Raw genomic sequence first — 15,968 nt, forward strand, 5'->3', positions numbered from 1 at the left:
ACAGGCAACCACACACAGCGGCTTCATCCCCATCATCATCATCAGAAATATTTTTTTTCATACACTTTTACTTAGTATTTGTTAAAATAAGACAACCTGAATGTGTATGGGTTCCACATATGCAAATACAAGAAATATGTCAGGCTTACACACAGGGTCCAAAATTAACTAAATTAAAAATAGCATTGGCGACAATGGCGAGTAATCACCAAAATGATAACAAATAGAGGCTTGAAATATCTCACTTTACATGAAATGACTCTATATAATATATTAGTTTCAACTTTTAAGTTGAATTACCGAAATAAATAAACTTTTGCATCCATCTATCTATCCATCCATCCATCCATCCATCCATCCATCCATCCATCCATCCATCCATCCATCCATCCATCCATCCATCCATCCACCCACCCACCCATCCATCCATCCACCCACCCACCCACCCATCCATCCATCCATCCATCCATCCATCCATCCACCCATCCACCCCTCCACCCATCCATCCATCCACCCACCCACCCATCCATCCATCCATCCATCCATCCATCCACCCATCCACCCCTCCACCCATCCATCCACCCCTCCACCCATCCATCCATCCATCCATCCATCCATCCGTCTGTCTGTCTATCTATCTATCTATCCATCTATCCATCCATCCATCCACCCCTCCATCCATCCATCCATCCATCCATCCACCCACCCACCCATCCATCCATCCACCCCTCCACCCATCCATGCATCCATCCATCCATCCATCCATCCATCCATCCATCCATCCGTCCGTCCGTCCGTCCGTCCGTCCGTCCGTCCGTCCGTCCGTCCGTCTGTCTGTCTATCTATCTATCTATCCATCCATCCATCCATCCATCCATCCATCCATCCATCCATCCATCTATCAACTGTTTTCTGTTTTAAAATCCTCTCAGTGTCACATTATACTTCTAATATGCTGATTTGCTAAGAAGCATTTCTTTTTATTATCAATGTTGAAAACAAGTTGTGCAGGATTCCTTAATTAATAGAAAACTCAAAGGAACAGCATTTATTTAAAATAGAAAACTTATGTAACATTATAAATGTCTTTACTCTCACTTTTTGTCACATTGTGTCCTTGCTGAAAGTATAAATTAAACAACCAAAACAACTTACTGACCCCAATCTTTTGAATGTGTATATATACAAACATATATACAGCATAATACATATAAAATAAAATATAATTTGAGTAATATGATGTCATATAAATATGAAATGTAAAACAATAAAATTTCATGACCTGTATATTTATTGCAGGTAAACTTTCTCAATTCACGAAAGTTGCATATAATAATTAAAAACAAAACAAAAAACAAAACAGTTAATTTTGGACCCTGCTTACACATGTATTGCTAAAGCAGGGGCTATACAAGCGGGGATGGTACTATAAAAGCTATTGGCAGGATTCTGGGAAGGAAATGTCAGAGATCTAACAGCTAAAAGCAGCAAAAAAGCTGGTCTAAGCCAAAGGGTCAAGGAGAGAGAGTGATTGGTGAGTGTTGGATATGAGGGATTAGAGAGGGGGGCTCAGGGAGACTGTTTCTGCACATTCTTACCTCACGGAGAGGGGAGGAGACATTTGCATCTGCTCTGAGACTGCAGCAGAGTGACACAACTCCTCTGGACCAATGAGAGAACATGACACATTACTCAGAGGACTTGTGGAGGAATAACAGTGAGATTTTATCATGGGAAATGTGTTGAAACCTTTGAGTTGTTTCTGCTGGTTGGTCAGAATCTTTCTGATCTCGTTCAGCCAGGCGATCTTCACCTCCACTGTGGGTGCCTATGGGAAGTTTTTGCATATCTATGTATATAATAGTAATCATTATCACAGTCCATTAAATAATACGTTTTTTTGTTTTTTTTTGTTTGGAGCTATCTCATTCATTTTAATATGATCTCATTTTTGTATTTCCTTTTTGATTTATTTTGTATCTGTATGAGTAACATGAGAAAGTCAAATACATAATAGTGTATGTTTGAGCATTCATTTCTGAAAATTATGTAAGAAAAAGGGGGCGGTTAGAAATGGCCTATTGACCGTGAATCATGTGTTTATTTGAAGCTTGATAAATGTGTATGAAGTTCTTTAGGTTTCAGTATTTTGCATTTGGACAACAGTTACAGTGCAAATATTGGTTTGACGGATCTAATTGAAATGATAACCCCTATGAAAATGAGTTGAGAAGAATCGCTCAGACTGCAATTGCATTCATTTTTGAATGAACTGTCACTTTCGTAACATTCTTACCTGTATCACATAGACTTCCTCTCTGCCACTGTACCAGATCTCAAACTTTTTCACATCTCCTTTGACGTTCTCCGTAATGCCTACTGCACTCATCTGCGTCATAAACACACCATCTTACTCACAGTCAGATACATAGATACCTCCTGTATAAACATTTCATATCCTTTGACATACAGTATAACATCATTTTAAAAACAAGGAAAGAATGTTGTCAGGAACAAACCAGGTGATATACAGCGATGCATGCACATGTGATGCCTCCAGGGATTCCTGGGTTTGTACGTGCTCACAGCAGGAAGTGTGCCATACCTTAAGACAGTGCTTGAAGCTGTAGGAGGGAGTTTTGTCAGCGTTCTCTCCGTGTTCCTCCCGCCGCTTGCAGAAGAGCAGTGCGTGCTCATGCAGGAACAGGTGTCGCTGCATGGGCTTGAAGCGGGCCAGTTCCTTCACGCGAGTCGGACCCTTCTTATGACTGATCCACACACTGAAGGAGCCTTGCATTAGCACACGGCCCAGATCGCTGAGATCTCCCTGCAACGAACAACATGTTGACTACGCATTGACACACACAGACACTCACTTTAAGTTGGTAAAAATGTCACCTCGTATCCAGTGATGGCAATCTGGTGCATTGAGTCATTGACTGACTTCAGCAGGTCCAGCATGGCTGCTAGCGCCCCCTGCAGTTCAGAAACTCTCTCACAGCCTGAGCTGTACTTCAGAAGCTCCTGTTATCAGACACATACAATTCCTGATTTCATTATTGACAAAAAGATGCTATTTACGGTTAGTGCTTCAACTTAGAATATTAGAAATGTTGCCTTAGCAATAAACTTAAATAACTTTAATAAATCTGTCTAATGATCAGAAACAACTTTATTTCAATGAACAGAAATGTTTTTAATAGTTTTAGCTTTAGTTTTAGCTAACAATAGTAACCCTTATTCTTTCATCATAGAAAGTATACACTACTGGTTACTTTATTAGGTACACCTTGCAAGTACTGGATTTGAACCCCCTTTGCCTTCAAAACTGCCTTAATTTTTCTTCCTGGAAACATTCCTCAGAGATTTTGTCCCATATTGATATGATAGCATCATGCGTTTGCTGCACATTTGTCAGATGCACTTCAAAGATGCGAATCTCCCATTCCACCAAATCCCAAATGTTCTCTATTGGATTGAGATCTGGTGACTGTGGAGGCCATTTAAGTATAGTGAACTTATTGTCATATTCAAGAAACTAGTTTAATATGATTTGAGCTTTGTGGAAGTAGCCATCAGAAGATGTGTTCACTGTGCCCATAAAGAGATGGACATGGTCAGCAACAATACTCGGGTAGGCTGTGGTGTTTAAACGGTGCTCAATTGGGGCCCAAAGTGTGCCAAGAAAATACCATCCACGCCATTACACCAACAGCAGAAGCCTGAACCATTTATACTGTACAAGGCAGCATGGATCCATGCATTCACACTGTTTACTAAATTCAGGCCTAAACAACTTGATCAGTTGATCAGGTGGCTGGTGAGTGTATTTCTTGGTGGACTAAAATGACAAGATTGCAGGATGATATGATACCAAATGCAGTTCACATTTACCTTATCCCAGACAACCTTTTCAAGCTTACTGAGGTGTACAATTCAAACAAACGGACTTGGCACCAAAATATGTACTGTAGTGTGAAAGCATCCTAAAATGCACATTTGTATTCAGCTAAAGTTCTCACCTTTAATAGGAGTTGATATTTCGTAAGGCGCTGGACTGGTTTCAGCAGGTATGAGTCAAGAGCAAGTTTATGTTCCAGCTTCTTCTGGCACTCCTGAAACACAAAGCACACATCTCAGATTTTTCTAGATGCATGCCAGTGAGCTGCAAGTGCGTTTATAGACGGAGATGCTTTTTATTACCTGGAAGAACGGACAGTCAGAGAACTGCCTCCATAAGGACTCAGATCGAGGCTTGTTTTGACAGTAACATTCATATAAATGGAAATGGTCTTTCTGAAAATAGACAGATATTTAAAGTTAGATCTGTTTTGTGAAAAAAACGAGTAAAGACATGGACATTAACCTCAAATTATTCTCATATGAACTTCCTCACCCGTTCCAGAAAACATGCCCCTACTGCCTCTGGACTCTCTAGACAACTTTCCAAATCCTGTAGGAAGACACTGGAAAACAAAAGATATATATATATATAAGTAATTATTTTGTTTTATACACCCCTCACTGAGTGTCAGTCAGTCTTATCTATTACAGAGATGGAATGACTGGGTGAAAAGGAAACAAAATAGTTTATAAATTATTTATGCATACTAGATATTGTATACATAATTCCTGTGATGGCAAAGCTTTATTTTTTTTAGAAAAGTTTCCCTCTTTAGTGTCACGTGATCCTTCAGAAATCATTCTGATATTATCCCGATTTGGTGATCAAGTAACATTTCTTATTATTTTTTTATTTTATTTTATTTATTTATTTTTACAACATTTTTCAATATGAACAAATTAAGGGAAGAGCAACGGTACATATGAATGGTTTTCATTCATTTAAATATATAGCATTCATACAAAGTCTGACCTTATAGGTTTGACATATTCAGACCACTTTGTCCAGATTTTATAAAACACATCTCTTTGAATCCTGAGAGTAAATGAAAGTTTTTCCATAATGTAGACTTCGTGGATTATGTTAATCCATTCTTCAATGTTCGGAAGGTCCGGTTTTAACCATTTTCTGGTTATGGCTTTCTTACTCGCTGCCAGTAGTGTCCAAAGCAACCTCTTGTCCTTGTTTCTCCAGTTATTAACATCTACATTTCACAAATACACATTCTCAAAATTGCAAGGTATCTTACTACCAAATATATTATTAATATGTTCACATATTTGTGACCAATAAGGGCTTAACAATGGGCAGACCCAGAAAATGTGGAAATGATTGGCTCCTGAGAATCCACAAAGCCTCCAGCATGAGTCTCCACTACCCAGGTGTCTCTTTTGGATAGGTGTGATAAAAAACCTGATTATATTCTTCCAACAAAACTCTCTCCAGGTATTCGAACCAGTAGTCCTCCACTGTACTCTACATATATTCACCCAACTTTCATTTGAAATTTGTATACTACTTTCAATTTCCCATCTCCTCTTAATGTATTCTGTGTTAGGTGTTTTGCCTTGCTGAATGGCTTTATATAATTTAGAAACTAATTTATTTAGAGAAAATTATGTAATTAATGCTAGGAAAGTCTGTATGAACCCCAAATTGCATTTTTCCACTGTTATTTTTATATTTTGATCAAAATAATGCCAAACCTGTAAGTATCTATAGAAATCATCTGGACCTAAACCATATTTGTTTTGTATTTATTATTATTTTCAATGATATCAGGATTCTTTGATGAATAGAAAGTTGAAAAGCATTTATTTAAAATAATAAATCATTTGCAACATTATAAATGTCTTTACTGTCACTTTTTATAAATTAAATGCATCCTCTCTGAATAAAAGTATTTGTTAATACTTAAAAAATGTAATTAAATGATATACTATTGAATGATAGTATATACATTTTAAAATATTATATATTTAACCACATTTTTTAGCATTAGTATGTGTTTCTAACCATTAAATGTTTTCTTGTTTTAAACATAAATCTGACCAAAACAAATCTAAATATATTCACTAAAAACTCTAAAAGTCTTTATCTTAAAACGATTTTGATTCTTAAGTAAATGTATTTTGTTGTAAGGATGTTTAGTTCTTTTTTTTACTGGAAAACCAGGGAAGAAATATAAATAAATAAATAAATAAATGTTTGCTGTATAGCCTTATAATCTTACTGACTACAAACTTTGTATATATGTGTATTGTATAATGATATGTATGTACAAATCAAATATTTTCTACAACTAGTGTGCATTACATTAAGTATGCACTACAATTAGTGTGTATGAAATAAAATTCACACCACAAATGCATAGTTTAAATGTGTATACATATATACGCATAGTATATGTGCTGTAAAAACCTACAGTAGTATGCAATTACAATTAGTATGTATTCAACGTAATATTCACTACAAATATTCACTATGCAATATCTAGTACATATAAATAATTGAGCAACTATTTCGGTTCCCCAGTCGCACTATGCCTTTTTCCGTCTCGGTAATAGATAAGACTGACTGACACTCAGTGAGGGGTCACAGCTGTCTATCAGAGCCCCCGCTCTGCTGATGCGCTTCCTTCCAGCTGAGCTCTCATTGGCTTAATCAAATCCTTATTTGACCAACAGCCATTTAGCTGTAATTAAAGTGCTTTAATTGGCGTAACGACTTCCTGCAGTCAACCAAATTGGCAATTTGCCTCACCCGGGGATGAAGACCCAGCAGGCAAGACAGGTTTCAAAGCCACTGACGAACACAGCTGCATAAACCGATAAGTTTTATTTAAAATAAGATGTTTTATGAAGGTATTTTATGAAGGTCTTGAAGTCAAAACTGTGAGTGTGCAGTTGTGTCTGACTTGCTTTATCTCACAGCAAACAGAATCATATTTCAGTCTGAAGTTATTGTTAACATTTTGCTCCTGCCGTTAGCAGCGTTGTGAAGTTCTCTGTGTGTGTGTGTGTGTGTGTGTGTGACTGTGTGTGGCCTTGCCTGCTGTGGAAGTTGTAGATATCAGGCAAATTTCCAAACAGCACATCTCTCTTGTTGCGAAGACTTGTTGGCAGGACCAAAGCATGAGACGGATTGTCCATTTCAGCCCTGTAGCCCTGCAAAATCCAGACAAATAAAGGGAGAGAGAGATCATAAACAAATCCACAGCATCAACACCTCATACAGTAACTTTAAACTCTATTTTCAGTGGCACAATCAGAAAAATGAAGGTCATCTTACCAGGAGCACCGCCAGCAGCTCCTCCACATAGATCCTCTCGGTCTCTATCAGCTCCTTCATCACATGTCTGGAGTCACACACATTCACAGGGTCATCAGACACGTCAGAGTGTCATTTCAACAGAGCGTGTCAGACAGCAGACTCACCGTTTGAGCAGGTCAGTGCTGTCTTCTCCATCTATACTGTAGGGGAGAGGGCTGGCCATCTGATAATCATGAATCACCTCAATCTGACTCGCACAGAAAACACAAAATGATTCTCTGATGTTGATGTTTAATCAAACCACACATACTGCACATGTCGTTTCTATCTTTTCTGATCTTTATCATCTTTCGTTTTCTATATGACATCCGAAATAAAATAAAAAAACACATTTTGTTATATGAAGATCACATTCAAACGGTCAAATCTAAATCACTTCCTGTATATTTCAGTGAACATTTCACAATTGACAAATGTATTTACTGTGTTTTCTAAATACAAATAAAAATCACGATTACATCACATGTTCAGATTTTTAACGTTTAACGGTTGTCAATTGTGAAATGTGTGATTTAACTGTGATTTTTAATTGTATTTAGGATACAAGCAATGAATTATCCTTAGCAAAGCAAAAGTTGAATATATCACAGAGCCTTACAATAAATCACAATAATACAAAAAAATTACTTAAGATGTGATGGAAATGAGTTTCAGACCAAAATTAAAGAATTCTACTGTGATTGGACAAACAAACATTAAACTAGTGAGAGGGTTTATTTTCTGCAGTTGAAGAAACATCCATATATTGTATTATGATTATTGGTAGTAAATTCGGACCATTGGTAGTAAAAATAACCTTGCAAATGCATTTGTAAAGACCAAATGAAAAAGTACTGTTTACCTTCCTGCAGTTTGGGCTTTTCCTTGATGTTCTTTTGCCTGGCAGTGGAAGGTCAAAGGTGAACTTTAAACTGGAATTAAAGTCTGTTTCAAACAAGAAGAGCAGGTGAATACAACAGATTCAACACTAACATGTACGTTTCAAAACATTTACAAGAAAAGCATCAGTCATTTTTTAAATGTTGCATTACTAAAATAGACCAATGACTATAGCACTCAACATTAACAATCCACAGCACTATGAACAATTAATTTATATCAACGAAGACATTCAGACAGCACTGGACATAACACAATAAATATTTCCAATATCAGTCGGATCTGACTTTGGAAGTCATTCAGAAGACAGCACCAGTTGATGACCTCTGTAAGTGAATACAATCCACCCTAAAGCCCTTGTTTCATCTACAGATCCATCTTTACATTGCGTTCCAGTCAGATCACTTTTGATGGGCTGTTATCCAGCTGTGCTGAAGATCACTGTGTGTCAGGTGAGCTCTGCACATCTCTATCGCTTCTTCCCTTGATCTCTCCATCTTAAAGTGCCTCAGCTCTCTCAAGAATACTGAGTGCAAGAAATCTCTCTCTCCTTTATCATCTCCTTCACAATTAACTCATTCATCATTTTATTATTATATTAATACCTTTTCTCAGGACTGGTTAGCGAACATATTTAGAAGTTGCCATGGTCACTAATGACGTACTGTATACAGTTTAGTGGTCATTACACAAAAAGATCTGACAGCCGAGATTTGACCACTATTGACCAATCAGAATGAATAAAATGTCATTTTTGCATTCTGGGGCAAACAAAAAGTTATCCTTCCTAATTTACACAAAGGCATTAATTTGACTGTAGGTCATTTAAAAAAGAAGAAGCCTTTGTTGTGTGTCCCTGGAGTTAAAAATGATCAAAAGAGCTTTAATGTGAATTGAAAATACACCCTATTTCACAACTTCCCAGGAAGTCTGCATTATCCGCAGGGATTTATTAGTAAGAAGTAGCAGCTGTGGAGTAGGTTACTTGGCTGCTGTCTAGCTTCATCTCTCAGATATGAAACATGTAATGCAGAGTCTTGAGAAGAAGGATTAACTATTTATAGGATTGTGAGAACTCATGGCTGAACACATATTGAGGATAAGTGGACCTAAATCATAGTATTTATTATAAAAATAGTATTTTTCAAGGTCTTGTACCGGCACATACCATGTTTGGGGGAGAAGAGGGGGGATTTTGAGCGTGGTACGTTCTCTGGTCGAGGGGCCACCAGTTGAATTGGCCGGACGTGTTTGTGTGCCAGTTTCCTCAGGCAGTTCTGTCTGGACTGAATTACAGCCTGCACAGAGCTATGCTTTTGAAACGTCTTCTCTATATGAGCCTGAAACAGCACAGACACACATAATAAAGCATTTACATTTACATACTGCCTAGAATGTAGCCAAAAGCCGCTTTTCCACCATCGAGCCAATACAAATACATCAGTCATTGCCTTGGTAATGCAAGAGTTTCCAGACGGTACAATATGTAAATAGCGACCGCGTTGTCAAGGATGATCAGATACTTTGCTCAAGAAGAAATCGCTTGGGATTGCTACTGAGAAACTGGCAGCCAGGCAACAGACAAGTAACCAATCCTGAGTGGCGATGTCACTACACACACACTATCAGCCAACCAGGCTGAGAACAGTTGGTAATCTATATCTGGAACAGCATTATTATGGTTTCTAATAATATATCTGGAACTGTTCCTTGTCGTTCTTAGAACCGCTCAGCCCGAAGGAGGAAAAGCGGCTAAATATTCAAGACTGAGAAGTTCCAAAAATCTTATTTTAGGAATTAGCCATTGAGAGAACCATATTGATCAACTGTTATTCTGAACATCAGCCAAATCAGTCATACATACGACAAATACTGAACAATCAAAACTTTCAGCTTCCATCAAAAGCTGAAATGTACATTTCTGTAATTACTGTCTGTAGGAATTGACATTAAACAGCTTTTCGTAGTCTGTCAGTATTCACCTGTATATAAGGAGTGAGCACAGATTCATTCTCCAGAAAGAGCACATCCGTGCCTGCACCGAGGAGAGGTGGTGCCGCCTCCTGGAACTTCTCGATATCTCGAAGAGCTGTCTGTGCACCCTCTTTAGACTGCAATTTATCCACCTGCTGATTGGCCAAGAGATAAGCGCCATCATCACACCACCGCTGAGCCTGCAGGACAAAAGATATTACCGAACCGTTAAGGTCAGGACACTGGAATATTGTCAAATATATACACCCTTAAAAATAAATGTTATTTATTGGCATTTATGGTTCCATGAAGAACCTTTAAAATAAATTGAACTTTTTCATTGGACGAAAGGTTCTTTATTGTGGCTTAAAGCTCTTTAGATTATTAAAATGTTCTTCACACTATGTAAAAAAAGGCTATTTTAAGAACTATTCACTGAAAGGTTCTTTGGGGCACCCAAAATTGTTCTTCTATGGCATTGCTGCAAAAACTTTTTTGTACAGAACAATATATTAAAATGATAACTTTATCGTTACAGTAATCATCCTTGTTGTGAATTGGCCTTTATTAGGCAAGGACACATTCAATTGATTAAAAGAGACACCAAAGACATTTATGTCACTAAAGATTTATTTTTCAAATAAATAAATAATGTATCAGAGTTTGCACAAAAATTTATATAATAAGGATCATGTGACACTGAAGACTGGAATAATGATGCTGAAAATTCAGCTTTACCATCACAGAAATAAATAACATTTAAAAACATATTCAAACAGAAAGCTGTTATTTTAAATTGTAATAATATTTCACAATATTACTGATTTTACTTATACACAATTGAGTATAAAAGACTTCAAAATTATTTAAAAAATCTTAACGACCAAATGTTTTTTTCATAACAGTAAATGAGATACTGTAAAAAATAAAGAAAGAATGTGTTATCCCACCTCTTGGAGGCGACGCAGTAGGGTCAGTGCTTGTGTCAGTGAGTTGCTTTTAGTGCTGAGGGCAGAGGTCAGGGTGTCACACTGATGTCGGAGTTCATTACAGCGCTGGATAATCAGAGCCATGGCATAGTGGTGCCCAGCAGCCAGCTGATGCCCGTGCAGAATAAGAACCTGAGCCCGACTCATCTCCTCCTAAAACACACACAGCTGTCAGAAACATCAGAATATTTGTGACTGCATGCACAACATGAACCGGGTGGCATGATGCAGTTACCTGCGCACGTTTTTCCAGATTGTCCAACTCTCTGACGGTCTGCTCTGTTTGGGACAGGGATTCTCCTGTGACACTTATCTTCCTTTCCTGTGCTCTAAATTTCTCTAAAGAGCACTCCATCTGACAGAAAGAGAAAATTTTGTGAACTCTTTCCTCATACAATATATTATTTCAGATTTACTCATTGCATGGTCTTGTCATGCTGTATAAACACTCTCAGGTACTCTTTACTATAGTTTTGCTCCATTTTATTCAAAATTAGCAAGATGTTGCTGTATGGATTACGTATTTTATATATTTTATAAGACAGAACCCAAATACGAGTTCTGGTTCCATCGCCCCGAAGTCAATGTTTTTTTGTTTTTTTAAAATAGGATTTTGGTTATAAGCCTGAAATAAGGTTTGTGGTGAACACAAGCTCAATATATTTTCACCAGTGTTATTTAACTTCAGGGTTGGCCTACAAAAAATGCCATCACTGCAGCACTCTATTGCAAGACATTAAGTATTAAGCAATTGTCCTGGTATACAATGCCAAAACTAAAAAAATATATAAGATTCATCAAAAAAGTGATCAAAAAAGTCACTTTAAATATAATATGCAAACTCTTGCCTTGCCGGATCAAAATTACCCAGAAGATGTGGATATAATCAGAATCATTTCATGATCAAATGCCAACACTTGCTTTGTATAAAGCATTTGTTTGTGAGCCAAGGTTGCATATCATACTGTGATCATGCCTAAAACAATCAGAAGCCGTTTTCGATGTTAGGGGCAGAAAGTTAGCTCACCTCCTGAAAGCTGTGCTCATATCTCAGCAGTTGTAGATACTGCTGCAGTTTGAGGTGGTGTTTATCAAAGAAGCCATCAAAAGCCATCTCCATATCTGTGAGCTGAGCCAGCAGCCTGCAGGAACACATACAGATAAGTTAGGAATCTGACTTCAAAAAGTTCACATCATTTTGGAAAGGAAAATGTGTGTGTATTTGTGACGCACACTATTTGAGGATCAAACTCTATACCTCTGCATGGTATCCCAGTCCTGTGTCATGTCCCAGCGCGTGTCAGCGTCCGCCTCCTTCCTTGAAGTCTCCAGGTTAGAGAGTAGCTGCCGCCCTTCCCTCATCACAGATCTGATGGCATCCTTCACCCATGAACAGTAACAACAACAACACTAGTATCATTGACATCACACAGTCGTGGAACAAAACAACAGTGAGAGCCCAGAGGGGCTGGAAAAACACAAGAAAAGACCAGACAGGAGCTAAAAGTGACTGCAGACTAGGGTGGAATTGACCTTTTGTGCTCTCAAGTTCTGTGTCCGAATCATAGTTTATTCCCCTAGGTTTGGTACATCAAATATATATAATACCCAGTACATTATTTCTTGAGTTTTTTTTTCTGACATGCTAAACTATTACTAATTATTTTATCATTTTGTAAATTCTTTAATAATGATTTTGCATGCCTCTCTCTACTAACCTCATTATTAATTTAGAGACTGGTGCAAGATAATTGTATATTTAGAATATTATTTTTTTCACCGCAAAACCATTTAAAATAAACTAGACAGTTACAAAAAAATGTATTACCGTATTTAATGAATATACACTATACTTTATACCCTACTGTTCAAAAGTTTGGGGGTCAGTAAAATCATTTTTTGAAAGAAATTAATACTTTTATTCAGCAAGGATGCATTAAATTGATCAAAACTGACAGTAAAGACATATAATGTCACAAAAGACTTCCATTTCAAATAAATGCTGTTCATTTGAACTTTCTATTCAAAGAAAACTTTTCACAACAATATTAAACAGCTTTCAACATTGATAGTAAAAATTGTGACGTGACACCGAAGACTGGAGTAATGATGCTGAAAAATCAGCTTTGCATCACAGAAATAAATTACATTTTAAAACATTAAAATACAAAAAAACAGATTTTTTAAATTGTTATATTATTTTCCTAATGCAGCCTTGATGAGATAGAAAATCTTACTTACCCCAAGCTTTTGAACAGTAGTCATATACTGTACATGCTAGGCTAAATGGTTGTTGATGTTGTTGAGAGCATTCCCTACACATGAGCTGTACCTTTAGTCTCCTGTATTTCTCGGTGTGTGACATCAGGAGAAACTCAATAGCACTGCACTCCTCTGATAACTGTGTCTCAGCCAGCTCTGTACCAAACGCCTGCAGCATCTGAGCAATGTCTTTAACCAAAACCGCAAAACTCTCAATGGCCTGTAATGAGCAAAGAGACTGCCTTGTTCAACAAGATATTTGTGTGCATTGCGTTTATATATGTATTGCATCGTTCTTTACTGTTCTCAAGACGATCCAGTCGCTGTGGCAGTAGTCAAGAGTTCCTCCAAACTCTGAGGTCAGCTGGTTCTCATCAATGTACCGCAGCAGATCTGTGACCGAGCTGAGCATCACCACCTTAATAACAGACAGTGGGGTCAGCATCACCACCTTAATAACAGTGGGGTCAGGGTGCTGCTGCAGTTCGCAAAGATCGTACAATTACAAAGAATTGAGGTTGTAATGAGTCATACTGGCATTTTGAGCATGAAGTCCTCTTGACTAAAGCGGAAGCCGAGATCTGTGACGGTACGCTGGAAGAAGCTGGTCGGCCTCAGCACCAACACCAGGTGAAGGTTTCCAGGGAATGAGGCCTAAGACAGAGAGAGATGAAATCAGCCTGGCGGACCACCTTAAAGAGACAGATAAAGGCATGCTTAACCCTTAAAACATGAGGGATATAAGGAAAAAACAGAAAAGGATGTTAACATGTTTAAGGAATGCTGACTTCCATGGAAACTTTATCCCTCCATTCATTGTTTACTTTTACTATTTTTCAATTGCCTAGATTTTATTGTTTTACCTTCATCCCAGACTCAATGTTCATTAAAAACATGTTTTACATGTTTACAACTATGATAAACAAAGAATGGAATATGCATAAACCATTTCAATTATTTATTCCCCATTAATTTCAATTCTTTCCAGCACAATAATGTCCGTGGCCAAACGAAGTTAGTACAAATGCTAGCTATGAAATTAGCCTCAGCAAGTCTCCCATTGCATTAAAAATAAATATGGTTACAATGTAATTTTCACCATTTGGAGTTCAAATAGACATGCGAAACTTGTACTTATTTTAAAGCACTTATATCCTTTTCTATTTCCTCACAAAAAAAAAATGTATTTGGCCTGTACGATTGTGCAAGTTGTACTTTTAACAGTGAGACTACTGCTGTATGCTCTAAGATCATCTGAACATCTGTGAAAATGAGTTCATATGATCAAATATCACACATTTAAGTATCTGATTAGTCACTGAGAAATGACGCGGAATCATATTTTTTAAATCACAATGCCTCTGTTTTAAATCTTCATATTTTCTGTTGTTATTCCAGGTTTAAATCCCAGATTTTAAATGTGGTCTCCGACTTTTGGACCCCACTGTATATGGGATACAGTAACAAACCTCAATAAAAAGTACAAATTCTACAGTTCAAATATTGCTCATTGAATTGAATGTGATGTTACTCCATGTCTCGTAGAGACATAGACATCACACGTCAGTCACAAAGACAACTGACAATAAGTCTAGAGAGACATCAACAAGCTGTCAATCAAATTGATCAGACAACACTAAAACTAGTTAACATGATAAGATCACCAGTCTGTTTTGCTGCTCTCAGTGACATCTACTGTAACTACACAGCTTATAGAGAAGACACGAGCTGAATGACATGACCAGTATTTGAAACATATCTGTCTAACCAGCCTTATTTATTAGGCTACTTTGACAAACAGAAACAGGAAGTCGCGGTAGTTCATCTTAGTGAGGACACCACTTGACATTGATTCGTCCTTACGTATTTGTAAACAATAGCATCATCTGCGACAATATTCATTCGGATTTCGCTTAAATTCATAATAATACATATCTTTATAGGTTACATGAATAACGCCGTCGCTAGCATATACCCAGGACGAATGACTAAGCTAAAGGCGTCCGTCGCGCCGCAGTGTACCGCTATGAGCTCGCGCTGCCGCATTGAGCTCTAAACTTCAGTCCAACTCTTTACTGCAACTCCCCCAGACACATTACCGTGGAGCGGCGGATCCTGGGAGGTCCTCGCCTGTAGTTCCGCTCACTCATAGTTATCGATGTTTTATGGGGATGTTTTAAGACCTCGCCCATCCTGCTGTGGCAGCCCGGTGCCCGGCGCAGTGGACGGTCTGCAGGATTCATCGCCGCAGCGTCGGGAGGGTGGCAGCACCGTCTCTCCTGCGGTCTCCTCACCTCTCCCTCGCCTCAAGAGCGTCATCATGTAAAAACCTGCGCATGGTTTGTGCTAACTCATGCATTCCCCTTTCCAGCTCAGATTTCACACACTGTTCTGCAAGCTGTTATTAAAATCAAACTTCAGTCAGAGCTGCCGCATTTAGTTATTTATTCAGGCTAAAGCTCAGAGAAGTGTGCTGTAAGCACACACTGTCCTGTCCTGTCCTGTAACTGCGCTGATGCACTTCAGCACCGCGGACAGCGACAAGAGCAGTTTAGCAAGCGCAGTAAATACAGGCGCGTGATGCATTCAATCCCCAGAGGACAAATAAGGGTCAATGATGCTCATTT

General features: G+C 38.0%; 1 protein-coding gene across 2 annotated transcripts in view; it reads right to left on the bottom strand.

Annotated features, from left to right (window-relative positions):
• mcf2a (MCF.2 cell line derived transforming sequence a) overlaps positions 1 to 15,968 on the bottom strand; it is a 31,702-nt gene that overhangs the window by 5,346 nt on the left and 10,388 nt on the right. The window contains exons 5-25 of one of the 2 annotated variants that reach the window (XM_079631636.1): positions 13,876 to 13,995; positions 13,643 to 13,759; positions 13,412 to 13,561; positions 12,338 to 12,459; positions 12,107 to 12,221; positions 11,315 to 11,434; positions 11,041 to 11,232; positions 10,099 to 10,290; positions 9,285 to 9,456; positions 8,079 to 8,161; positions 7,342 to 7,424; positions 7,196 to 7,262; positions 6,956 to 7,071; positions 4,397 to 4,466; positions 4,204 to 4,296; positions 4,023 to 4,115; positions 2,899 to 3,024; positions 2,606 to 2,827; positions 2,297 to 2,389; positions 1,750 to 1,828; positions 1,599 to 1,662 (exon numbers count right to left, since the gene is read on the bottom strand). In XM_079631636.1, the coding sequence (XP_079487762.1) occupies positions 1,599 to 1,662; positions 1,750 to 1,828; positions 2,297 to 2,389; positions 2,606 to 2,827; positions 2,899 to 3,024; positions 4,023 to 4,115; positions 4,204 to 4,296; positions 4,397 to 4,466; positions 6,956 to 7,071; positions 7,196 to 7,262; positions 7,342 to 7,424; positions 8,079 to 8,161; positions 9,285 to 9,456; positions 10,099 to 10,290; positions 11,041 to 11,232; positions 11,315 to 11,434; positions 12,107 to 12,221; positions 12,338 to 12,459; positions 13,412 to 13,561; positions 13,643 to 13,759; positions 13,876 to 13,995 (2,489 nt within the window). Of the gene's footprint in view, positions 1 to 1,598; positions 1,663 to 1,749; positions 1,850 to 2,296; positions 2,390 to 2,605; positions 2,828 to 2,898; positions 3,025 to 4,022; positions 4,116 to 4,203; positions 4,297 to 4,396; positions 4,467 to 6,955; positions 7,072 to 7,195; positions 7,263 to 7,341; positions 7,425 to 8,078; positions 8,162 to 9,284; positions 9,457 to 10,098; positions 10,291 to 11,040; positions 11,233 to 11,314; positions 11,435 to 12,106; positions 12,222 to 12,337; positions 12,460 to 13,411; positions 13,562 to 13,642; positions 13,760 to 13,875; positions 13,996 to 15,968 lie in introns of those variants that run through there. The other variant, XR_013799868.1, reaches the window with a different exon arrangement.

This window comes from Phoxinus phoxinus (genome assembly GCF_949152265.1).
Source record: "Phoxinus phoxinus genome assembly, chromosome: 12".
Lineage (NCBI taxonomy): Eukaryota > Metazoa > Chordata > Actinopteri > Cypriniformes > Leuciscidae > Phoxinus > Phoxinus phoxinus.